The 27,103-nt window shown below is 46.3% G+C and overlaps 2 protein-coding genes across 4 annotated transcripts in view; both read right to left on the minus strand.

Annotated features, from left to right (window-relative positions):
• Positions 1-20,504, minus strand: part of LOC130294424 (high affinity cGMP-specific 3',5'-cyclic phosphodiesterase 9A-like) — a 56,757-nt gene extending 36,253 nt beyond the window's left edge. For all 3 annotated transcript variants that reach the window (XR_008848493.1, XM_056544180.1, XM_056544181.1), the window contains exons 1-12: positions 20,365-20,504; positions 15,451-15,521; positions 11,961-12,038; positions 11,653-11,696; positions 11,494-11,548; positions 10,338-10,408; positions 7,673-7,757; positions 5,328-5,412; positions 4,974-5,048; positions 3,160-3,246; positions 1,832-1,936; positions 314-396 (exon numbers count right to left, since the gene is read on the minus strand). Coding sequence is in view for 2 of the 3 variants with exons in the window: in XM_056544180.1 (XP_056400155.1) it covers positions 314-396; positions 1,832-1,936; positions 3,160-3,246; positions 4,974-5,048; positions 5,328-5,412; positions 7,673-7,757; positions 10,338-10,408; positions 11,494-11,548; positions 11,653-11,696; positions 11,961-12,038; positions 15,451-15,521; positions 20,365-20,427 (902 nt within the window). In the remaining variant the exon portion in view is untranslated. The remainder of the gene's footprint in view (positions 1-313; positions 397-1,831; positions 1,937-3,159; positions 3,247-4,973; positions 5,049-5,327; positions 5,413-7,672; positions 7,758-10,337; positions 10,409-11,493; positions 11,549-11,652; positions 11,697-11,960; positions 12,039-15,450; positions 15,522-20,364) is intronic.
• The window catches only part of SLC37A2 (solute carrier family 37 member 2), a 46,049-nt gene continuing 39,395 nt past the window's right edge, over positions 20,450-27,103 (minus strand). Inside the window, exons 18-19 of the mRNA XM_056544179.1 lie at positions 20,666-20,698; positions 20,450-20,565 (exon numbers count right to left, since the gene is read on the minus strand). Of these exons, the coding sequence (XP_056400154.1) occupies positions 20,496-20,565; positions 20,666-20,698 (103 nt within the window). The 3' untranslated portion in view covers positions 20,450-20,495. The remainder of the gene's footprint in view (positions 20,566-20,665; positions 20,699-27,103) is intronic.

The raw sequence follows: 27,103 nt of genomic DNA on the forward strand, positions 1-27,103 counted from the left end.
ATTTATCGACCGGTTGCCCATGGCAACCAATCAGATCGCTTCTTTCGTTTTCCTAATCTGTATGGGGGACATTTATCAAAACCTGTCCAGAGGAAAAGTTGCTGAGTTGCCCATAGCAACCAATCAGATTGCTGCTTTCATTAAAAAAAAAAAAAAAAAAAGGGCCTCTCAAAAGTGAAAGAAGCGATCTGATTGGTTGCTATGGGCAACAAGTCCACTTTTCCCTCTGCCCAGGTTTTCATAGATCTTTGGCTATAGCGGTTGATGGCGACGCCTAGGGATGGGATTTAGGGGGTATATAGAATGAACTTACGTGTTGTTATATCCTGGGTGGTCGAGATCATGGCACACGGCGGCCGTCATCAGAATACCCAACTCCAAAATCGACAACCGGCCCTAAAGAGGGTTCAAGGAAATACATGTGAGGACATTATATGTTGGATCAGCGCAAATTTATCGCTGTTGATCTTCAGAGGCGTACCTAGTGCCCCTGGTGAGATGCTGTATCAGCGCCCCTGCGCCGTCCATTAGTGGCGGACCTATGCTATGGCAGCTTGTGCCCTCAGGGGTTGCCGGGTTCGCCAAAGCGTAGGTACACCCAGGGGGCAAGTCCTGGGGAAAAAAAGTGCAGGAACTCACCCAAGATTTCCACCCAAGGACTGGCCCTGCAGAACTCCTGCTAATAGGAATGGTGCTCCTGCTCTGGAAAAAGTGCAGGAACTCAGTTCCCTCACGTTCCTGCAGGACTTGAGCTCTGGGTACACCACTGTCGATTTCTAATATATGCTATGAGATATTCATCCAATAAATATCAGTCCTGCAGTCTCTAAATCAGTGGTCTTCAAATTGTGGCCCTCCAGATGTTGCAAAACTACAACTCCCAGCATGCCCGGACAGCCGTTGGCTGTCCGGGCATGCTGGGAGTTGTAGTTTTGCAACATCTGGAGGGCCACAGTTTGAAGATCGCTGCTCTAAATAATATCCGTTCTTGAAAAATATGGATGACATGGCTGCCACAGGAACTATCATCCAGCTCTCCTGGGAAGCTTAGGGGCCCTTGCACACTACGGATATTCCGAGCAGAATTCCCTTCCAGCAATGGGACCAGCACTCCACCTGTACTATCAGACTGCAGCATGAACGGGACAGTGGAATCCCATTGAAGTGTTTTGGCTATAAATTCATGCAGAATTTCAGTGCAGAAATTCTGCCGTGTGAACCTAGCCTCTGACCTTGTTCACACGGCAGAAATTCCGCACAGAATTCTGGATGATTTTTCCTCACGGAATTTCACCTAAATTTATTTGGTCATTCACACAGCAGAATTTCCCGCTTTCTGCGCTCTGGAAAAATATAAGTCTGGTCTTATATTTTTCCGAACTTCCACTGCGGAATCCTATTGAAGTCAATGGTGCAGAAATCGTGCGGAATGCATGCGGAATACATGTGGAATTTAAACTTAGCTTTAAAAAAAAAGGCCACCTTTTTGGGGTAGGACACGGATCCGCAATGTATTTCACGCTGCAGATCTGTCGGTGAGCTGACCCTTAGTGTGCCTCCAGCTGTTACCCCCCCCCCCCCTGCTCGCAGCGGCAATTCGCCGCTCCGAGTAGTCACATAGGGGCCTGCGATCTCGCACAGCTATTCACCCTGTGTGCCTGCTCGAAGCGGCGGATTGCCGCTGCGAGCAGGGGGGAACAGCTGGAGGCACACTAAGGGTCGGGTCACTGATGCTGATGATGCGGAAATTTCCGAACGTGGGCCTGGTGGTCACCCAACTTTCCCTGCCATCAGATCTAATGATTGGCTACGTTTACAGTTTGGTCCAGACCTGGAGCTCGCAGAGGTGAATCATCCCGTACATCATCTGCGTCACACAGAAGCAATGGCGGAAGTTATGGAACGGGTTGGTTCTGTAATTCTCCTGGATGCACAACTGTGGGGGCAAAGCAAAGATAGGTCGGTGAGAAGTCTACAGTCCATCATGAACTCACATAGAACAACATGGAGATAATGGAGATCACCGTGTTGTGAATGGCGTACCTACTATAGTATATATGGTGCTAGTCACATTAGACTCATGTCTCTGTATTATGATTGTCGCCATGCACACCGGTAATATGTGCCAAACATAGTGCATTTCTAAATACAGTGCGTTTCACGCCTCTTATTGGCAACTCCAAATTTGTCCATCTCTGTTGTGATTTGCTCAAATAATAGTGTCTCCCAACCAGGGTGCCTCCAGCTGTTGCAAAACTACAACTCCCAGCATGCATATGGTGCTAGTCACATTAGACTCATGTCTCTGTATTATGATTGTCGCCATGCACACCGGTAATATGTGCCAAACATAGTGCATTTCTAAATACAGTGCGTTTCACGCCTCTTATTGGCAACTCCAAATTTGTCCATCTCTGTTGTGATTTGCTCAAATAATAGTGTCTCCCAACCAGGGTGCCTCCAGCTGTTGCAAAACTACAACTCCCAGCATGCATATGGTGCTAGTCACGTTAGACTCATGTCTCTGTATTATGATTGTCGCCATGCACACCGTTAATATGTGCCAAACATAGTGCATTTCTAAATACAGTGCGTTTCACGCCTCTTATTGGCAACTCCAAATTTGTCCACTCTGGACACTCTGGTCCAAATAATAGTGTCTCCCAACCAGGGTTCCTCCAGCTGTTGCAAAACTACAACTCCCAGCATGCTGGGAGTTGTAGTTTTGCAACAGCTGGAGGCACCCTGGTTGGGAAACACTGGGATAGTATATATTATAATAAATATACAATTAGGCCAGGGCAAACATGGCCGCTTCATGTTACAACATAAGACACATTGCAACCCCCAGTTGATGATTCTCTTGTCTATATTTGGGGGCTTCGACTCAGCTTTCCCATGCTCCTGAATAGTAAGAATACGCCTAGTTGTGTTATGGGGAGATGACCTCTCTTGCTGCATTAGTAATAAGATATCAATAATGGTAGCTATATTGGTTGTCACTAAGGGGGTTACTTATCCATTGCTGGGTCACAGGCGAATAGGGTCAGTATGGAGGATGATGCTCGCTAGTTGTTACCCGCCCCCACTGGTAATAAAGGGGTCTCCCGTCTCCTGCCAGACTGTAGCAGCAGGTTTGTCTTATTCCAGGGTACGTACCAACCAGCACTTCAGGGTGATGGGGTTCATGTTAAATTCCTGAACAATTCCAAGGTCATGGTACATGAACTCCAGACAGCTCAGCATCTGTGCAGACAATAAGGTGACATGAGGCGCGGTATGTAACGGCACTTATAGACTGCGCGCAGTCTGCTTTATATAGTATACATGCTGCTGCCGCACTCTAAGTACTACAACTCCCAACGTGTTTTAGAATTTTTATTGAATTAAAGAGGTTACCCGGTTAAAACAAATAATTTCCTAACACTATTAGTGAGTTCTAGGTCAGTATAAAGATGTAATCTGTTTAGGATGTTTATCTTTTGGTCAGAATGGGGAGTGGCTGTAAAGGGCGTCTCTCACTCTGATGGACCAGTCCTGTCCTGCATTACACAGACAATATATTAATGTGATGAACACTGTGGAATGATTCTTGTCTCCTGTGGTGGAGCTGGAGAGAAGCTGAACACTTAGGGAAGCTGAACACTTACTAAACACTTAGGGAAGCTGAACACTTAGGGAAGCTGAACACTTACTGAACACTTAGGGAAGCTGCACACTTAGGGAAGCTGAACACTTACTGAACATTTAGGGAATCTGAACACTTACTGAACATTTAGGGAAGCTGAACACTTACTGAACACTTAGGGAAGCTGCACACTTACTGAACACTTAGGGAAGCTGAACACTTAGGGAAGCTGAAAACTTACTGAACACTCAGGGAAGCTGAACACTTACTGAACAATTAGGGAGGCTGAACACTTACTGAAAAATTAGGGAAGCTGAACACCTATTGAACACTTACTGAACACTTAGGGAAGCTGAACACTTTAGGGAAGCTGCACACTTACTAAACTCTTAGACAAGCTGCTCACTAACTGAACACTCAGAGAACCTGCACACTTACTAAACACTTAGGGAAGCTGAACACTTATAGAACACACAGGGAAAGTGAACATCTACTGAACACTTAGGGAAGCTGAACACTTACTGAACACTTAGGGAACCTGAACATTTACTGAACACTTAGGAAAGCTGAACACCTACTGATCTCTTAGGGAAACTGAACACTTAGGGGAGCTAAAGACTTTTTGAACACTTAAAGAAGCTGAACATGTTTTGAACACTTAGGGAAGCTGAACACTTACTGAACACTTAGGGAAGCTGAACATTTACTGAACACTTAGGAAAGCTGAACACTTACTGATCTTTTAGGGAAACTGAACACTTAGGGGAGCTAAAGACTTTTTGAACACTTAAAGAAGCTGAACATGTTTTGAACACTTAGGGAAGCTGAACACTTACTGAACACTTAAGGATGCTGCACAGTTACTGAACTCTTAGGGAAGCTAAACACTTATTGAACACTTAGGAAAGGTGAACATGTACTGAACACTTAGGGAAGCCGAATATGTACTGAACACTTGGGGAAGCTGAACACTTAAGAGAAGCCACACACTTAGGGTTCCCCACAGATTATAGATGATCGCTGGGGGGTCTCTGGAGAAGGTTACTTTGTGATCAACTAAGTGTCTAAGATCTTCTTATAACAACTATGTATTGTCACAAGTAAAGAACCCCTTCAATCTGACATTCACTAGACACACTAAGGGCTTAATATCAAAGACATGCAGCGCAATGGGCACTACTGTACCACATTGTCATATGTTCACAGTTTACTGTCCCCTAAAGATCAGCACACCCTTCTTCTAACATTCTCTGTGCTGCTGTGACTCTCCTGTCTCCATTCCCCACCTCAGATCCTGGCTCTGCCCTCGCCAACATAGACAGTTCATTGGCACACCCCAACAAACCTCATTATATTCCCAGTGCCAGACATCGAAGGTCGGCTTCTTCAGGGTCTCGATAGTCTCTGGTGACAAGGTGTACTGTGGAACCAAAGACACAAATGTCACTGATGTGTCACTCCCATAGAAAACAGTGGGAAAAGTTATAATTGGCTGCTCTGGTCAGTCGAAACTCTACATCAGTGGTCTACAAACTGCAGACCTCCAGCTGTTACAAAACTACAACTCCCAGCATGCCCGGACAGCCAACGGCTGGGAGTTGTAGTTTTGCACTAACACAATGTAACAGCACACCACAATAGCAACAATCTTCCTGCCTCTTGTTACCATGGCCAGTATACGTAATAGTGAGTGGTTTACCTTGGGGTAACTGTGGACATCCTTGCGAGGGTTTATCCGGATTATGTCGCCAGATCGGTTATATTTACAGGAACAACTCAGTCTGCTGGAAATGATTGAAAATATAAAAAGCTTAGACAATGTAATAGAGCAACATCACTCATAGTGACATCTGTGATATCCATGTGCAGTGCCCCATATAGCAGCGATAACACCTGTACTACACATGCTTCATTGAGTGACATCTGTCAATCCCGGGATAGCCACATAGCCAGGGAATCACCCAGAACTTGTGTAAGTATATCCACTGCCTGGTGTCACAATAATTACTAATACTGATCACTGTAGGCACTGGACAGTACATGCCAGCACCTTATGTCCCTCTGTGTTAGACAGAGTGGTCCCCATAACCTCCTCTCTTACAGACTGCTCCCCATAACCTCCTCTCTTACAGACTGCTCCCCATGGAACCTTCCCTCTTTCACAGATTGCTCGCTATGGCACCTTCTCTGTTACACAGACTGATTCCCATGGCCCCCCTGTCTATTACACAGACTGCTCCCCATGGCCCCCTCTCTGTTACACAGATTGCTCCCATGGCCCCCTCTCTGTTACACATACTGCTCCCCATGCCCCCCTCTCTGTAACACAGATTAACTCCCCATGCCCTTCTCTCTGTAACACAGATTAACTCCCCATGCCCTCCTCTCTGTAACTTAGACTACTCCCTATGCCCCTCCCCTCTGTTACACAGACTGCTCCCCATGACCTCCTCTCTGTTACACAGACTGCTTCCCATGGCCTCCTCTTTGTTACACAGACTGCTCCTCATGGCCTCCTCTCTTTTACACACACTGCTCCCCATGGCACCCTTTCTGTTACACAGAGTGCTTCCCATGGCACCCTCTCTGTTACACAGACTGCTCCCCATGGCCCCCTCTCTGTTACACAGACTGCTTCCCATGACCTCCTCTCTGTTACACAGACTGCTTCCCATGGCCTCCTCTTTGTTACACACACTGCTCCCCATGGCCTCCTCTCTTTTACACACACTGCTCCCCATGGCACCCTTTCTGTTACACAGAGTGCTTCCCATGACCTCCTCTCTGTTACACAGACTGCTTCCCATGGCCTCCTCTCTGTTACACAGACTGCTTCCCATGAGCTCCTCTCTGTTACACACACTGCTCCCCATGGCACCCTTTCTGTTACACAGAGTTCTTCTTATGGCCTCCTCTCTGTTACCCATGGCCTCCTCTCTGTAACACAGGCTGCTCCCCATGGCCCCCTCTCTATTACACATACTGCTTCCCATGGCCCCCTCTCTATTGCACATACTGCTTCCCATGGCTCCCTCTCTATTACACATACTGCTTCCCATGGCCCCCTCTCTATTACACATATTGCTTCCCATGGCCCCCTCTCTATTACACATACTGCTTCCCATGGCCCCCTCTATATTACACATACTGCTTCCCATGGCCCCCTCTCTATTGCACATACTGCTTCCCATGGCCCCCTCTCTATTACACATACTGCTTCCCATGGCCCCCTCTCTATTACACATACTGCTTCCCATGGCCCCCTCTCTGTTACACAGGTTGCTCCCCATGGCCCCCTCTCTGTTACACAGACTGCTCCAAATGGCCCCTCTCTATTACACATACTGCTTCCCATGGCCCCCTCTCTATTACACATACTGCTTCCCATGGCCCCCTCTCTATTACACATACTGCTTCCCATGGCCCCCTCTCTGTTACACAGGTTGCTCCCCATGGCCCCCTCTCTGTTATACAGACTGCTCCAAATGGCCCCTCTCTATTACACATACTGCTTCCCATGGCCCCCTCTCTATTACACATACTGCTTCCCATGGCCCCCTCTCTGTTACACAGGCTTCTTTCCATGGCTCCTCCTCTCTTACATAGTGCTCCTCATGACCTCCTCTTTGTTACACAGACTGCTCCCCATGGCCCCCTCTCTATTACACAGACTGCTCCCCATGGCCCCCTCTCTATTACACAGACGACTCCCCATGTTTGCGTCTCTCTCACAGACTGCTCCCCAAAGCTGCCTTTCAGGTAAACAAACTGATCCCCATGGTCATCCCCTTTACACATACTGCTCCCTATTTCTTCCCAGCTCCCACATCTTTTTGCTCTATTAGTGGACAGAAGACATTTGTAGCACATGGCTGGATAACAAGCAGCACATAGACTGGGGGAGCTCATACTACTGTGACTGGTGGCGGCTGCTCTTCTGGTGCTGCTGGTGGCAAAGATCTTACTGGCTTTATTTTAGACTATCCTGTGCCTGATCTATAACTTTGTGCACATCTGATACCAGTAGAGCAGGGTGTCACTGACCTGCCACTTCTTTCCTCTATTTCATCCCTCAAGTTCCTCAGTTCAAGCTTACACTTCTCAATGTCAGTAGCTTTCTGGCCTTCAGCTAGAAAACAAGCAAACGAGACATTAGATATGGGGAACACCAGGCAGGGAGGACACCGAGCACGGGGAACACCAGGCAGGGAGGACACTGAGCACAGGGAACACCAGGCAGGGAGGACACTGAGCACAAGGGACACCAGGCAGGGAGGACACTGAGCACAGGGAACACCAGGCAGGGAGGACACTGAGCACAAGGAACACCAGGCAATGAGGACACCGAGCACGGGGAACACCAGGCAGGGAGGACACCGAGCACGGGGAACACCAGGCAGGGAGGACACCGAGCACGGGGAACACCAGGCAGGGAGGACACTGAGCACAGGGAACACTAGGCAGGGAGGACACCGAGCACGGGGAACACTAGGCAGGGAGGACACTGAGCACGGGGAACACCAGGCAGGGAGGACACTGAGCACGGGGAACACCAGGCAGGGAGGACACCGAGCACGGGGAACACCAGGCAGGGAGGACACTGAGCACAGGGAACACCAGGCAGGGAGGACACCGAGCACGGGGAACACTAGGCAGGGAGGACACTGAGCACGGGGAACACCAGGCAGGGAGGACACTGAGCACGGGGAACACCAGGCAGGGAGGACACTGAGCACAAGGGACACCAGGCAGGGAGGACACTGAGCACAGGGAACACCAGGCAGGGAGGACACTGAGCACAAGGAACACCAGGCAGGGAGGACACCGAGCACGGGGAACACCAGGCAGGGAGGACACCGAGCACGGGGAACACCAGGCAGGGAGGACACCGAGCACGGGGAACACCAGGCAGGGAGGACACTGAGCACAGGGAACACCAGGCAGGGAGGACACCGAGCACGGGGAACACTAGGCAGGGAGGACACTGAGCACGGGGAACACCAGGCAGGGAGGACACTGAGCACGGGGAACACCAGGCAGGGAGGACACCGAGCACGGGGAACACCAGGCAGGGAGGACACTGAGCACAGGGAACACCAGGCAGGGAGGACACCGAGCACGGGGAACACTAGGCAGGGAGGACACTGAGCACGGGGAACACCAGGCAGGGAGGACACTGAGCACGGGGAACACCAGGCAGGGAGGACACTGAGCACGGGGAACACCAGGCAGGGAGGACACTGAGCACGGGGAACACCAGGCAGGGAGGGCACTGAGCACAGGGAACACCAGGCAGGGAGGACACCGAGCACAGGGAACACCAGGCAGGGAGGACACTGAGTACGGGGAACACCAGGCAGGGAGGACACCGAGCACGGGGAACACCAGGCAGGGAGGACACTGAGCACGGGGAACACCAGGCAGGGAGGACACTGAGCACGGGGAACACCAGGCAGGGAGGACACTGAGCATGGGAAACACCAGGCAGGGAGGACACTGAGCACAAGGGAACACCAGGCAGGGAGGACACTGAGCACGGGGAACACCAGGCAGGGAGGACACTGAGCATGGGGAACACCAGGCAGGGAGGACACTGAGCACAAGGGTCACCAGGCAGGGAGGACACTGAGAACAAGGGACACCAGGCAGGGAGGACACTGAGAACAAGGGACACCAGGCAGGGAGGACACTGAGCACAAGGGACACCAGGCAGGGAGGACACTGAGCACAAGGGACACCAGGCAGGGAGGACACTGAGCATGGGGAACACCAGGCAGTCACAATTCATGAAGACAGCAGGCACAGGAGACACCAAGCAAAGGAGATATCAGGCACGAGGGGAACCCATTTATAACTGAAGTGCATACACTGACTGGTGTCTGGTAGCGCCCCCTACAGTACAGGGAAATATAACATGTTCTGTACTACTCTTTACCTGTACTACTGAAGTGTATGCACTGACTGGTGTCTGGTAGTGTCCCCTACAGTACAGGGAAATATTACATGTTCTGTACTACTCTTTACCTGTATTACTGAAGTGCATGCACTGACTGGTGTCTGATAGCGCCCCCTACAGTGCAGGGAGGTATTACATGTTCTGTACTACGCTTTACCTGTATTACTGAAGTGCATGCACTGACTGGTGTCTGGTAGCGCCCCCTACAGTACAGGGAGGTATTACATGTTCTGTACTCTTTACCTGTATTTCTGAAGTGCATGCACTGGACTGGTGTCTGGTAGCGCCCCCTACAGTACAGGGAGGTATTACATGTTCTGTACTCTTTACCTGTACCAGGGTTGGCTGCTCCTTTGGACACCAGGTGAGGGCGGCTCCATGTTACTTTTTTAGGACACTGTGTACTGTACAGGACCCTGAAGAAGCTCCTGTCCTCTACATAGACAGAGATTACAGCTCCAGCAGATCTTTATTACTTTTATATGAAAGGACTTTATCTCTATTAGTTATCTACTTATTTTTCTTTAATCCTCACTTTTTCCTATTTTCGATGAACCAGTTTCCAGGTTTCCATAGAGTTATGGTCTCAAGATACAATGGTCGTCCTGGAACCAATTAATATTGTAACTTGAGGGACCACTGTATAGAGATGTATTTGGAGCATTGCTAATTGTACAGATTTTACTCCTTAGAAGATAAAGGGGGCTCTGAGACTGGGGGTCATCATGATGCTTCAGGTCAGGATCTCCTCACCTTCCACCCTACGCTCTAAGGCGGTGATCCGCTCATTGACTTCTCTCTTCAAATCGCTAATCCTGAACGCTCTGGTGGAGAGAAAAAATAAGGAGTAGTAGGGAAATTATTTAATTTACATTTTCTCCTATCAATTTAATTATATCATGTCATAGTATCTCTACTACATATTGGTTGAAACTCTTGGTTTATCCTAAACAGAGCTCCGAAATCCTTATACAGCTGCTTATACAGCCATAGAGTTACATGATGAATTCTGCAGCCACCACTGAGGCGTATGCTCATTACCTACAACTGTGTTTCCCAGCCAGGGTGCCTCCAGCTGTTGCAAAACTACAACCCCAAGCATGCATATGGTGCTAGTCACCTTAGACTCATGTCTGTGTATTATGATTGTCGCCATGCACAATGGTAATCAGTGCCAAACATAATGCATTTCTAAATACAGTGCGTTTCACGCCTCTTCTTGGCTACTCCAAATTTGTCCACTCTGTACTCTAATTCTGTTGTGATTTGCTCAAATAATAGTGTTTCCCAACCAGGGTGCCTCCAGCTGTTCAAAACTACAACCCCCAGCATGCCCGGACAGCCGAAGGCTGTCCGGGCATGCTGGGAGTTGCAGTTTTGCAACAGCTGGAGGCACCCTGGCTGGGAAGCAGTGGCCTACAGTCCTATCTAGCTGCACCCTGTATATTCTATATATTTATATATTTTCCTCCGCCATCAAGGGGTTATCCAGGAAAAAACTTTTGTTTAAATATCAACTGGCTCCAGAAAGTTAAACAGATTTGTAAATTACTTCTATTAAAAAATCTTAATCCTTTCAGTACCTAGGAGCTTCTGAAGTTGAGTTGTGCTCTCTGATGACACGTGTCTCGGGAACCGCCCAGTTTAGAAGCAAATCCCAATAGCAGACCTCTTCTAAACTGGGCGGTTCCCGAGACAGGTGTCATCAGAGAGCACTTAGACAGAAAAGAACAACTCAACTTCAGAAGCTCATAAGTACTGAAAGGATTAAGATTTTTTAATAGAAGTAATTTACAAATCTGTTTAACTTTCTGGAGCCAGTTGATATATAAAAAAAAGTTTTTTCCTGGATAACCCCTTTAAAGCCTATAGTATTGTATTATACACTGGGAGAATCTGTATCCCTTACCTTGTGAATTCCTCTGCAACTTGTGTCATAAGCTTATGGAAAACGTCTTCTTTTTCTGAAAAAAATCAACAAATGATATGATATGATATATGATATAGATGATATAGAATGTAAGAATATGTTATCGACCAGACTTACAGAAGATCGTGTAAACATTACCTGGTCGTGGCGACAAGTCCTCACAGATGATCCGATAGGGTGAACTAAAATGAATGCAGATATATACTGTTATGCTGAGGTCAATGGGGGAGATTTATCAAAACCCGTCCAGAGGAAAAGTTGCTGAGTTGCCCATAGCAACCAATCAGATCACTGCTTTCATTTTTGAAAATGCCTCTGCAAAATGAAAGAAGCGATCTGATTGGTTGCTATGGGCAACTCAGCAACTTTTCCTCTGGACGGGTTTTGATAAATCTCCCCCCAATGAGTACAATGTATTATCCGGACTCTGGGTCACATGTACTTACTACTTGCTGTTGCCCGGAATTGTGGGGTCAGTGGCGATCAAAGTGCCCCTTGAGTCCACGAGGATAATGGGCGTCTGCCTGTGAGTAAATATATATCAATGCGTGATACAGCGCTATACAGCGGTCCCTCAACTTACAATGGCCTCAGGGTACAATATTTTCAGTCTTTTCTGGACAATTTTTAGGCCCCTTTCACACTATAAAGTTGCGCCGTTAAAAGATCCGTTATAAACTTCCATTAGAAATGCCTTAAAGGGGTACTACCGTGCTGACAACTTATCCCCTATCTAAAGGATAGGGGATAAGTTGCCCGATCGCGCGGGGTCCTGCTGCTGGGGACCCCCGCGATCTCGCACGCAGCACCCCGCTCTCATCAGGCCCCGGAGCGAACATCCGCTCCGGGTCTGATGACGGGGCCGGTGATAGTGACGTCACAGCTCCGCCCCCGTGTGACATCGCACTCCGCCCCCTCAATGCAAGTCTATGTCAGGGGCGAGACAGCTGTCTCGCCCCCTGCCATAGACTTACATTAAGGGGGCGGAGCGTGACATCACACGGGGGCGGAGCTGTGAGGTCACCATACTCCGGCCCCGTGATCGGCAGTCATCAGAACCGGAGCGATGTTCGCTCCGGGACCTGATGAGAGCAGGGTGCTGCGTGCGAGATCGTGGTGCTGCGTGCGAGATGTGCTAGCATTTCTCCTGCGGTGTATATAGTAGTATATATAGCAGTCTATACGGATACTGGAAGCCTGTGCTAGCATTTCTCCTGCGGTGTATATAGTAGTATATAGCAGTGTATACGGATACTGGAAGCCTGTGCTAGCATTTCTCCTGCGGTGTATATAGTAGTATATAGCAGAGTATATGGATACTGGAAGCCTGTGCTAGCATTTCTCCTGCGGTGTATATAGTAGTATATAGCAGTGTATACGGATACTGGAAGCCTGTGCTAGCGTTTCTCCTGCGGTGTATATAGTAGTATATAGCAGTGTATACGGATACTGGAAGCCTGTGCTAGCATTTCTCCTGCGGTGTATATAGTAGTATATAGCAGTGTACACGGATACTGGAAGCCTGTGCTAGCATTTCTCCTGCGGTGTATATAGTAGTATATAGCAGTGTATGCGGATACTGGAAGCCTGTCCTAGCATTTCTCCTGCGGTGTATATAGTAGTATATAGCAGTGTATACGGATACAGGAAGCCTGTGCTAGCATTTCTCCTGTGGTGTATATAGTAGTATATAGCAGTGTATATAGATACTGGAAGCCTGTGCCAGCATTTCTCCTGCGGTGTATATAGTAGTAAATAGCAGTGTATACGGATACTGGAAGCCTGTGCTAGCATTTCTCCTGCGGTGTATATAGTAGTATATAGCAGTGTATACAGATACTGGAAGCCTGTGCTAGCATTTCTCCTGCAGTGTATATAGTAGTATATAGCAGTGTATACGGATACTGGAAGCATGTGCTAGCATTTCTCCTGCGGTGTATATAGTAGTATATAGCAGAGTATATGGATACTGGAAGCCTGTGCTAGCATTTCTCCTGCGGTGTATATAGTAGTATATAGCAGTGTATACGGATACTGGAAGCCTGTGCTAGCGTTTCTCCTGCGGTGTATATAGTAGTATATAGCAGTGTATACGGATACTGGAAGCCTGTGCTAGCATTTCTCCTGCGGTGTATATAGTAGTATATAGCAGTGTACACGGATACTGGAAGCCTGTGCTAGCATTTCTCCTGCGGTGTATATAGTAGTATATAGCAGTGTATGCGGATACTGGAAGCCTGTCCTAGCATTTCTCCTGCGGTGTATATAGTAGTATATAGCAGTGTATACGGATACAGGAAGCCTGTGCTAGCATTTCTCCTGTGGTGTATATAGTAGTATATAGCAGTGTATATAGATACTGGAAGCCTGTGCCAGCATTTCTCCTGCGGTGTATATAGTAGTATATAGCAGTGTATACGGATACTGGAAGCCTGTGCTAGCATTTCTCCTGCGGTGTATATAGTAGTATATAGCAGTGTATACAGATACTGGAAGCCTGTGCTAGCATTTCTCCTGCAGTGTATATAGTAGTATATAGCAGTGTATACGGATAATGGAAGCCTGTGCTAGCATTTCTCCTGCGGTGTATATAGTAGTATATAGCAGGGTATATGGATACTGGAAGCCTGTGCTAGCATTTCTCCTACGGTGTATATAGTAGTATATAGCAGTGTATACGGATACTGGAAGCCTGTGCTAGCGTTTCTCCTGCTGTGTATATAGTAGTATATAGCAGTGTATATGGATACTGGAAGCCTGTGCTAGCATTTCTCCTGCGGTGTATATAGTAGTATATAGCAGTGTGTACGGATACTGGAAGCCTGTGCTAGCATTTCTCCTGTGGTGTATATAGTAGTATATAGCATTGTATACGGATACTGGAAGCCTGTGCTAGCATTTCTCCTGCGGTGTATATAGTAGTATATAGCAGTGTATACGGATACTGGAAGCCAGTGCTAGCATTTCTCCTGCGGTGTATATAGTAGTATATAGCAGTGTATACGGATACTGGAAGCCTGTGCTAGCATTTCTCCTGCGGTGTATATAGTAGTATATAGCAGTGTATACGGATACTGGAAGCCTGTGCTAGCATTTCTCCTGCGGTGTATATAGTAGTATATAGCAGGGTATATGGATACTGGAAGCCTGTGCTAGCATTTCTCCTACGGTGTATATAGTAGTATATAGCAGTGTATACGGATACTGGAAGCCTGTGCTAGCGTTTCTCCTGCTGTGTATATAGTAGTATATAGCAGTGTATATGGATACTGGAAGCCTGTGCTAGCATTTCTCCTGCGGTGTATATAGTAGTATATAGCAGTGTGTACGGATACTGGAAGCCTGTGCTAGCATTTCTCCTGTGGTGTATATAGTAGTATATAGCATTGTATACGGATACTGGAAGCCTGTGCTAGCATTTCTCCTGCGGTGTATATAGCAGTATATAGCAGTGTATACGGATACTGGAAGCCTGTGCTAGCATTTCTCCTGCGGTGTATATAGTAGTATATAGCAGTGTATACGGATACTGGAAGCCTGTGCTAGCATTTCTCCTGCGGTGTATATAGTAGTATATAGCAGTATATAGAGAAGAGGGTTGCATTGACAATCCAACACAATGAGCAGCACATTGAACACATTTTATAAGTGGTCAGAAACTTGTAAATAACTCATGAAAGAATAAAGTTACGTTAAAACCAATCACATCATTGTTTTTCTTGTGAAATTCCCAATAAGTTGTGTCACATGAAAAAACTAAAGTTGGATTAAAAATGGCCGCCATGGTCACCACCCATCTTAAAAAAGTTGCCCCCCTCACATATACTAATGTGCCACAAACAGGAAGTTTATATCACCAACCATTCCCATTTTATTAAGGTGTATCCATATAAATGGCGCACCCTGTATATTGAAAGTCATGAAAGGGACCATTACCAGGGGAGTCCGGCCGACGTGCACAGAATCTGCTTGATGTCGCTGCTGCTGCTCTGTTGGCTGAAGACGATCTGAAAAATAACAAAAAATACTAGTCTCGGATGGCTGTAGTGTTATAAGGTTTGCTGGACAGTAAAGTGTTGATGGTTGTATGATATTAATAAAAATAATTATTTATATAGTGCACACAGATACCACAGCGCTGTACATTCTCACAATCTAAATTCTTTTATGAGTATGTTTCTAGAGAGTGGAAGGAAACCCGGGCAAACACAAGGAGAACATATAAATCTATGCAGATGTTGTCCATGTATTTTCTACAGTGGAAAAAGCAGAAAGTAGAAAAAATATGTCACATGTCCAGCCCTTATTCATTAGTTGGGAAGTCTTCGTAGTTTTACAGGGGGTGGGTTGGGGGATATGCAAAAGTAAGGTGCACTTTGGTAGATGACCCCAGTAGGTAGCTAGGAAATATTTCAGGTAGATATAAAGGGAATCCCCCAGGTAGCAAAATCCTCTGTCCTCTTCTGCCCCCCAATTGGTAGATGACCCCAGTAAATAGGTAGGAAAGCGCGTAATACCTAGATAGTAGGGAAACCTCCAGTAGTTAGAAAGTTCACCAACCCCAAAAAAATTATAATAAAAATGTAACTCACCTTTCCTGCATTACATAGGTTGGGAAGCTCCCGGTAGTTAAATAGGGAAGCCCCCCCAGTATTTAGGTAGGGAAGCCCCCAGTATTTAGGTAGGGAAGCCCCCAGTATTTAGGTAGGGAAGCCCCCAGTAGTTAGATAGGTAGGGAAGCCCCCAGTAGTTAGATAGGTAGGGAAGCCCCCAGTAATTAGATAGGTAGGGAAGCCCCCAGTAGTTAGAAAGGTCACCTACCATAAAATATTTGTCAATTTGTCACAGTGGGTATTCAGTGCAGAATGTTAGGGGGGGGGGGGGGGGGGACAGGGCTGTGGAGTCGGTAGATAAATGTTTCGTCTCCGACTCCAGAGTTTTCTGTACTTCCGACTCCGACTCCGATGTATTAATATGTGAATGTATTTTATACATTCCTTGAAGGAAAGAAAGGCAACCTACCTGTCATTACCACAGGACTACTGGCTGGGAAGCCAACAGTCTACTGTATTGAACAGTTTGTGTGCTGATCTGCTGCTGAAGATAGGGCAGTGGGAGGATCCAGGAAGGGGCATTTATTATAAAACATGATTTACCTAGTAGAATCCCATAGTCATGTTTAAAGTTAAAAGGGGTACTCCACCCCTAGACATCTTATCCCCTATCCAAAGGATAGGGGATAAGATGTCAGATCGCCGCAGTCCCGCTGCTGGGGACCCCCGGGATCGCCGCTGTGGCACCACGCTATCATTACTGCACAGAGCGAGTTCACTCTGTGCGTAATGATGGGCGATACAGGGGCCGGAGCATCGTGGCGTCATGGCTCCGCCCCTCGTGACATAATGGCCCGCCCCCTTAATGCAAGTCTTTGGCAAGTCTTTGTAAACTTGATTGTTAGCTTAAAGGGGTACTCCACCCCTAGAAAGGATAGGGGATAAGGTGTCAGATCGCCGCGGTCCCGCTGCTGGGGACCCCCGGGATCGCCGCTGTGGCACCACGCTATCATTACTGCACAGAGCAAGTTCATTCACAGGGGCCGGAGGGAGGGGGCATGGCGGTCGTCATGCCCCCTCCCATAGACTTGTATTGAGGGGGCTGACCATGACTTCACGAGGGGCGGAGCAGTGACGTAACAATGCTCCGGCCCCTGTATCGCCCATCATTACGCATAGAATGAACTTGCTCTGTGCAGTAATGATAGCGTGGTGCCACAGCGGCGATCCCGGGGGTCCCCAGCAGCGGGACCGCGGCGATCTGACACCTTATCCCCTATCCTTTCTAGGGGTGGAGTACCCCTTTAAGCTAACAATCAAGTTTACAAGTTTTTATAGCCTTAGCTGAATGACAGCAGTTTTTCCAATGGTTTACAGCTTCAGTCTTGAACTATTGACCCTCCATTCCCTTCACTTATACAAGTGTCTCTAGCCCTGCAAAAAACATATTTCCTTAACCCCTTATCAGTGAGAGGCTAGGTTACCCATGGGTTCCCTGTAACAGCAGAACACAACACTATGGAAAGTATAAGTATTACCGCTCCTAATTGTGCGTTGCGTGCATTATAGTAAAGCACATGAAAAGCTTCTTCACATTCACTTAACGTGTTCGTTTTGCAGTTACGTGAGGCACTGCATGCATTGGTCTTTATTCTTAAAGTAGAGAAGTCATTAATTATAACTTTTTGTGAATTGGGACATTTAAACTTGCTTTTTTTTTTTTTATTACAATCTAAATTTAGTAGGAGTTGGAGTCGGTGCATTGTTTGCCGACTCCGACTCCAGGTACCCAAAATTTCGTCTGACTCCGACTCCTCGACTCCGACTCCACAGCCCTGGGGGAGGGGGAACGATATATATTTTTTATTTTATTTAAGCTCAAGGCCCCAACATTAACAAAACATGAAAAAAGTGAAGGGGTCTGAAAACTTTCCGAATGCGCAGTGATATAGATCAGAAAATCTTGCTGTTAGTGATTGGAAATCTCTCCTGCCTAGAGCTCTCACACAGGTGAGGATTTGTCACAATGTTCTCAGCATCATAAGGCACAGCGACTAGGATCCCAGTATGGCACTGCCACCATTTCAGCCACTGCGACCCGACAATCACCAGCATTAGCTGCAACGCAGGCAAGGGGGCGGTGCCATTTCCATCATAGTAGCCCTAACCCTCGAACCTCCTTTTTAGAATGATATTCCGTAACAAACCCTCAGCTGTGAGAAGTATTGGGTCGGTACAGGTCTACAGCTTCTCAATTTAAGGGTACACTCACATGAGCGGATCCCCAGCGTATTCTACGCTATGGATCCGCCGCTGAAGGACCTCTGTATTCTGCCTTTATATGTGCCTCCTCAGAGCAGCAATACACCGCTACGAGCAGACACACTGAACCGACGTACGAGTCGCCAGGCATGCGCAGTGTACTCGAACACATCACGCCTGCTCTATGAGCTAGGCCAAGAGCTGCCGCGATGTGCGAGTATACTGCGCATGCGTGCGGCGACTCACACCTCGCAGTGTGTCTTCTTGTAGGGGCGTATTGCCACTCCGAGCAGGCACATGTAAAGGCACCATACAGCAGTCCTTCAGCGGCGGATCCGCAGCGTCAAATACGCTGGGGATCCGCTCATGTGAACGTACCCTAAGGCAGTGTTTCCCAACCAGTGTGCCTCCAGCTGTTGCAAAACTACAACTCCCAGCATGCCCAGACAGTCTTCGGCTGTAGTTTTGCAACAGCTGGAGGCCCCCTGGTTAGGAAACACTGATCTAGACATATTTTAATTGTATATTTAGATCAGTGTTTCCCAAATAGGGTGCATACAGCTGTTGCAAAACTACGGTTTTTAGATAGAATATTCCCTTTCATTGTCAGCAAATCGGGCTCTTGGAATTGGTGAAAAACTGAAACACAAAGGGGGAATTTGTCTTTACTATTTATTCATTCATTCATTTATTTATTTATATTTATTTATTTATTTAGTTATTTTACTTTCTTCTGATCAATGTTGCATTTTATTTTTTTTTTTGCCGGCAAAACCTTATGGATACAGTGGTCCCTCAAGTTACAATATTAATTGGTTCCAGGACGGCCATTGTATGTTGAAACCATTGTATGTTGAGACCAGAACTCTATGGAAACCTGGTAATTGGTTCTAAAGGCACCAAAATGTCATCCAAAAAATAGGAAAAAAGTGAAAATTAAAGAAAAATAAGTAGATAACTAATATAGATAAAGCAAATCCTTACATATAAAAGTAAGAAAGAAATGCTGGGAGCTGTAAATCACTGTCTATGTCAGTGTTTCCCAAGCAGGGAGCCTCCAGCTGTTGCAAAACTACAACTCTCAGCATGCCCGGACAGCCAAAGGCTGTCCGCGCATGCTGGGAGTTGTAGTTTTGCAACAGCTGGGGGCACCCTGCTTGGGAAACACTGGTCTATGTAGAGGACAGGAGCTTCTTCCGGATCCTGTACAGTACACAGTGTCCTAAAAAAGTAACATGGAGTCGCCCTCACCTGGTGTCCAAAGGAGCAGCTAACCCTGGTACAGGTAAAGAGTACAGAACATGTAGTACCTCCCTGTACTGTAGGGGGCGCTACCAGACACCAGTCCAGTGCATGCACTTCAGTAATACAGGTAAAGAGTACAGAACATGTAGTACCTCCCTGTACTGTAGGGGGCGCTACCAGACACCAGTCAGTGCATACGCTTCAGTAATACAGGGGGTTTCCCAGTAAAATGCCCATTCTGATTGGTCAGTTCTTCCAGTGATTGACAGGTTTCACAGATCTGGACTGTCTGTACATTGTATGTTGAGTCTGGTTTCAAGTTACAATGGTCCAGAAAAGACCATTGCATGTTGAAACTATTGTATGTTGAGGCCATTGTAAGTTGAGGGATCACTGTACTGTGGTTACTCTATGATTTGCGAATAATCAAAAAGTCGCAATTTTACACCGCAAAGCGTGGAAGAAAAAAAAAAAACGCAACTGTAGACCACCTTCTAGAAACCTGAAGAAATGGTATTGTGTCATTTCGTTAGCTTTGGCAGACTTGCGCATTATTGATCTCCCCTCTGCAGACTATATGCGATTTTGTTAGTTTCGGCGGATTTGCGCAATATCTATCACACATCGTGAGACTATATGATAGATTGTGCGCACTTCCACCAAACAACCCGCAACAAAAGTGACTTGAAAAGGGACCTTACAAAACAACTTCAGGGATAAATCTCCCCCCAAAGTATATTAGGAAGTTGCCGGAATCTTCCCCCTCTCATCCGTCATCAATGGTACTTACCTTCTGCACCTTTCCGTCCACCTCCAGGTAGATAGTCTTTTGCGCAGAGGCTGCGGATCCCATCTCTGGTTGTTTCAGGGTCTAGTGCGGCTTTGTCCCCCTCTGTGTTGGTTTCATGCTGTCCGGGGGGATTAATATTCAGAGTATTCGTACGTGGCAGGCAGCGTTCGTTGTGTGTCGCGTCCTCTGGTCCCGTTTTGGCTTTGATCATTTATCATAAAAGGAGAGAAGGAGAAGGTGTCACAATACGCTGGTTGTCATGGGAAGGCGGCGATAATCAGCTCTCTCCACGGGATCACACCTGGGACCCGGACACTTCCAGAAGCTTCTATACCTAGAAACATAGGAAACAGGGCAGAATATTACCCAAAAATCTGTATAAGGCTGCGTTCACACCACGTTTTTGCAATACAGTTCCCGTATCAGGTTTTTGATAAAATAACTGATTCCTCAACGTATGTACAAATTTTAATCCGTATATGGTTTGAAAAATTATGTCCGAAAAAAAAAGTATAAGTTTTTAACTTTTCACTCCATTATAAATAAAGTTTCACTTGTTTGATTGAAATTCCAAGAAAAAAAACTGCAAAGTCAAAAACTGTATGGTGAAAACCTGAAGGAACCGTATGCGCATACAGTTCTGCACAGTTCCCTTTGACTCCCATGTTAAAAAAAACGTATACGTTTCAATACAGTTTTTCACCCAGACGTACCTGTGGAAGGCTACAGTTTTGGGAACGGGAAAAAAACTGACAAAACTGTACAGGATGCAAAACTGACACATCCGGATGCATCTTTTGGCATACGGTTTTCAATGGAGAGTCAATGCATACGGTTTTCAATACGGTTCCGTACGGTTTTCAAATTGGAAACACATATTGGAACTGTATTGCAAAAATGTGGTGTGAACCCAGCCTAATACATATAACTGCGCGTGCAAATGGATTCTTGCACCCCCTACCATGGCCATGCTGGGAGTCGTAGTTTTGGAACAGCTGGAGGCAGAGCTGGTGCAAACATTTTTGCCACCCTAGGAGCACCCCCTTGACTCCTCCCATTGACTCGCCTCACCCTACTACTGGGGTGACACCTGTAACAAACCTCCTCCTCATGTAATCTCCTTACTACTGGGGTGACACCTGTAACAAACCTCCTCCTCATGTAATCTCCTTACTACTGGGGTGACACCTGTAACAAACCTCCTCCTCATGTAATCTCCTTACTACTGGGGTGATACACTGTAACAAACCAACTCCTCATGTAATTACCTTACTACTGGGGTGACACACTGTAACAAACCCTCTCCTCATATAATCTCCTTACTACTGGGGTGACACCTGTAACAAACTTCCTCCTCATGTAATTACCTTACTACTGGGGTGACACACTGTAACAAACCCTCTCCTCATGTAATTACCTTACTACTGGGGTGACACACTGTAACAAACCTCCTCCTCATGTAATTACCTTACTACTGGGGTGACACACTGTAACAAACCTCCTCCTCATGTAATCTCCTTACTACTGGGGTGACACACTGTAACAAACCTCCTCCTCATGTAATCTCCTTACTACTGGGGTGACACACTGTAATGTGGTATGGCGGGGTGTGCGGTGCAGGGCAGATGTTGTTACCCTAGGGGCAGATGGTATTAACCCTTTGTATTCGTGACGCCAGGGCGTGGTTTAGCCTATAACCACCCGAAGGTATACCGCTGGGTCCTGGGCTAGACACGGGGGCAATAATGACTCCGACACCAAGTTACAGACAACGGTAGCTTTACTGAGGGTAGAAAGGTGGTAAAGTCTATACAGTTCAGCCAGGGCCCAAGGTGGTGACCAGTGACTCAGAGACCTTGCAGGCTTGCTGGGACTTGTAGTAGGACTGGGTATTTTAGTACAGGCCACATTGACTAGACAGACGACTTGACTCGACTGGTGACTGACAATTATTGCAGGTTTATCTTACTTACACTTGACTGTGGCTGCAGACTGGGCTTGAGGCCTCCAATGCTCTGGACACACACTGAGACGACTGCACTGGACCTCAGCAACAAGAGAGAGAAGCTGCACCCAGGGGGCGACCAGCAGGGAGCCCATAAGTCACCCTTGTGGTCAGCTGGTCACTGGTACCTCCTGGGTAACAATCACATGGTACATTTTTATTATACGTATACCACATCTTCCTGTATAATACAAAACATATGTACAAATGGAGAAACAACTACAGGGGGCCCTGGGGACACTGAGGGACACTGCCAGACAGGGCAGGAAAGAGACGGGGCAACACCATCCCGTACTGAGCCACCACAGTAACAAACCCCTCCTCATGTAATCTCCTTACTACTGGGGTGACACACTGTAACAAACCTCCTCCTCATGTAATCTCCATACTACTGGGGTGACACACTGTAACAAACCTCCTCCTCATGTAATCTCCTTACTACTGGGGTGACACACTGTAACAAACCCCCTCCTCATGTAATCTCCTTACTACTGGGGTGATACACTGTAACAAACCTCCTCCTCATGTAATCTCCTTACTACTGGGGTGATACACTGTAACAAACCTCCTCCTCATGTAATCTCCATACTACTGGGGTGACACACTGTAACAAACCTCCTCCTCATGTAATCTCCATACTACTGGGGTGACACACTGTAACAAACCCCCTCCTCATGTAATCTCCTTACTACTGGGGTAACACACTGTAACAAACCCCCTCCTCATGTAATCTCCTTACTACTGGGGTGATACACTGTAACAAACCCCCTCCTCATGTAATCTCCTTACTACTGGGGTGATACACTGTAACAAACCTCCTCCTCATGTAATCTCCTTACTACTCGGGTGACACACTGTAACAAACCCCCTCCTCATGTAATCTCCTAACTACTGGTGTGACAGCTTAGCAGCTGTCAGGACCTGGAGAAATAACTTACTTGCAGACAGAGGGCAGAATGGCATGCCCATCAAGAGGGCGCTCTAGGCTGCTGCCTATTTTGCCTATAGGTGGAGCCGGCCCTGGCTGGAGGTGCAGTATATTATCTATATTACACTCTGACCATTGAGTCTCATTTTAATGCAACACTTCCCGCTCTGTAGAGATCACTTCTCAGCAGTCTCTCCTCACTATCATCACAGGCAGGCTTACAATGACAGGTAACAGCTATATACAGATAACACAGGATCCACCATTCACAATAGGTGATGGTCTCAGCTCCCCTATCCTCTCCCTGCACACATTACAAAGCATGCCAATAGAAGTCAATGGGGTATGGCCTCATCTCTCCTCTTCTCTCACCCTGCACACATTACAGAGCATGCACACTACACCCTACAAAATAAGTTAATAGGCGATGGCCTCGGCTCACCTCTTCCCTGCCCCTGCATACATTACAGAGCATGCCCACAACACTCTGCAATAGAAGCCAATATATGATGGTAACAGCTCACCTCCTCTCCCACCCTGCACACTGGCATCTGCAAAGGTTACAGAGCATGCTCACTACACTCTACAACAGAAGTCAATAGGATGGCCTCAGCTCACCTGTTCCCTGTGCCTGTGTGTGCCTAGTGCAAACACACACACACACACACACACACACAAATGATATATATATATATATATATATATATATATATATATATATATATATATATTAGTGATGACTGGTTCTGCCACCCAGTAGGGCTAATGCTAGCCCTGTTGTTTATTTTGGTTGCTGGGACTATGCTTCTGTGCTTCTGGGTGTGATTCAGTTTGCTGAATCTATTTGGATCCTCCTGCTAGAAGCACAGGGATATATATATATATAAGAAAGCCTCTTTCTTTCATGCTTCACCTGTGATAGTTCTTATACTGTAGCTAGCATTCGCTGAATCTTTTTGTCTTATCTGATTCTCTGAGCTTTTGGCTCGTCTCTAGACTTCTCTTTGGCTCTCAGTTATTGTACTCCGTAATCTCCTGGCTTAGACTCGGTTTATCTGGACTTCGCTTTCTGTGTGTGTGTGTTTAGTTTTATTTCTGTTCGTTTTGTGTGCCTCCAGCTGCTCCCCGACATCCTACTGTCTTGTATTTTATTATTTTTGACTGTTCCCCACTTATTTAGGAAGGGACCGTCTCCATGGTTGTGGACTCGTTATTTAGGATGGGTACGCAAGTAGGCAGGGACAGAGGGAGTGGGCAAGACTAGAGCTGCACTCTATCCCTGCCCAACGTGACATATATAAATAATGTACAAATATCATGTATCTGTAATTATCTCGACAGTTATGTGGAGGGTCCATCATTTTCAGGCCCCACCTCTACCCAAAATACACAATCCTTTTCCGAGTGCTCACCCTTCCATCCCATCCAGGGTTTTCCATGCTGCATGTGAGTCCCCATTTCTAGGCCACTAACAACAACATAAAAACCTGAACATCCTGCAGAGTATTTCCACTCTCGACGGAGGTCACTGCTGCCTCAGATCCTGACAATTCCCCCGCGGATACCAATTTATTAGCACAGAATCCACCTGCTCAGCAGCAGTAAAGCCGATGGCAGCAATTAGGGTCAACATTCACTCCTTAGTCTGATGCTTTTTCCATAACAAGTGACTAATTCTGAGCTCATTATACACATCGGCGTGAGAACCGGGGATCACAAGGGTTATTATAAGTGAATAGGTGGGGGGGGGGGGTATTATTATCCTACACACAATGTCCTGTCCTGGAATCAATCCAACTATCACATACTGCTCAAGATCAGTACAGTGCAAGATATTTTGTATGTACACTGTGACCCCACCAGCAGAATAGTGAGTGCAGCTCTGGTAATATAATACAGGATATAACTCAGGATCAGTACAGGATAAGTAATGTAATGTATGTACTAGGGATGTAAGAAAAAATCGATTCGCGCGATTATCGCGATTTTTTGTTCCGCAATACTGAATCGATTTTAAAATTCTGAGAATCGATTTTTTTTATAAATTATTATAATTAACATTTACTGTATTTCACTCACTGAGTCACAGTCCTATTTGTCTGTCTTATTTTTTTTATAACACTTAAAAACTCCTGACCACTAGTTGGCAGTGTACCTGTTATCAGCTCTGTCCCACTCGCAGGCTGCTACCGCGAGACTACAGACTCAGAACAAACAGGAAGGAGAACGTACGCACTCACAGGACAACTCTCGCGGGATCTTGTTCTTTCTCAGCTAGAATAAGTTTTCCCAAGCTTTTAATAGGGAATATCGCGATATATCGTGATATATCGCCAACATGACAGTATCGCGATATATTGCGATATATCGAATCGCCACCCTGGTATCGCGATTCGAATCGAATCGCCAAATTATTGGCGATTCACACCCCTAGTATGTACACAGTGACCTCACCAGCAGAATAGTGAGTACAGCTCTGGAGTATAATACAGGATATAACTCAGGATCAGTACAGGATAAGTAATGTAATGTATGTACACAGTGACCTCTCCAGCAGAATAGTGAGTACATCTCTGGCGTCTAATACAGGATATAACTCAGGATCAGTACAGGATAAGTAATGTAATGTATGTACACAGTGAGCTCACCAGCAGAATAGTGAGTACAGCTCTGGAGTATAATACAGGACATAACTCAGAATCAGTACAGGATAAGTAATGTAATGTATGTACACAGTGATCCCACCAGCAGAATAGTGAGTACAGCTCTGGAGTATAATACAGGACATAACTCAGGATCAGTACAGGATAAGTAATGTAATGTATGTACACAGTGACCCCACCAGCAGAATAGTGAGTACAGCTCTGGAGTATAATACAGGATATAACTCAGGATCAATACAGGATAAGTAATGTAATGTATGTACACAGTGACCTCACCAGCAGAATAGTGAGTGCAGCTCTGGAGTATAATACAGGATATAACTCGGGATCAGTACAGGATAAGTAATGTAATATATGTACACAGTGATCCCACCAGCAGAATAGTGAGTACAGCTCTGGAGAATAATACAGGATATAACTCAGGATCAGTACAGGATAAGTAATGTAATGTATGTACACAGTGACTCCACCAGCAGAATAGTGAGTGCAGCTCTGGAGTATAATACAGGATATAACTCGGGATCAGTACAGGATAAGTAATGTAATGTATGTACACAGTGACCTCACCAGCAGAATAGTGAGTACAGCTCTGGAGTATAATACAGGATATAACTCAGGATCAGTACAGGATAAGTAATGTAATGTATGTACACAGTGACCTCACCAGCAGAATAGTGAGTACAGCTCTGGGGTATAATACAGGATATAACTCAGAATCAGTACAGGATAAGTAATGTAATGTATGTACACAGTGACCCCACCAGCAGAATAGTGAGTACAGCTCAGGAGTATAATACAGGATATAACTCAGGATCAGTGCAGGATAAGTAATGTAATATATATACACAGTGACCCCACCAGCAGAATAGTGAGTACAGCTCTGGGGTATAATACAGGATATAACTCAGGATCAGTACAGGTTAAGTAATGTAATATATATACACAGTGACTTCACCAGCAGAATAGTGAGTGCAGCTCTGGAGTATAATACAGGATATAACTCAGGATCAGTACAGGACAAGTAATGTAATTTATGTATACAGTGACCTCACCAGCAGAACAGTGAGTGCAGCTCTGGAGTATAATACAGGATATAAAAACTCAGTCCTTGGTCTCACTTACCAGTGACAAAAAAGACGATTT

This window comes from Hyla sarda, chromosome 10, assembly GCF_029499605.1.
Source record: "Hyla sarda isolate aHylSar1 chromosome 10, aHylSar1.hap1, whole genome shotgun sequence".
Taxonomy (NCBI): Eukaryota; Metazoa; Chordata; class Amphibia; order Anura; family Hylidae; genus Hyla; species Hyla sarda.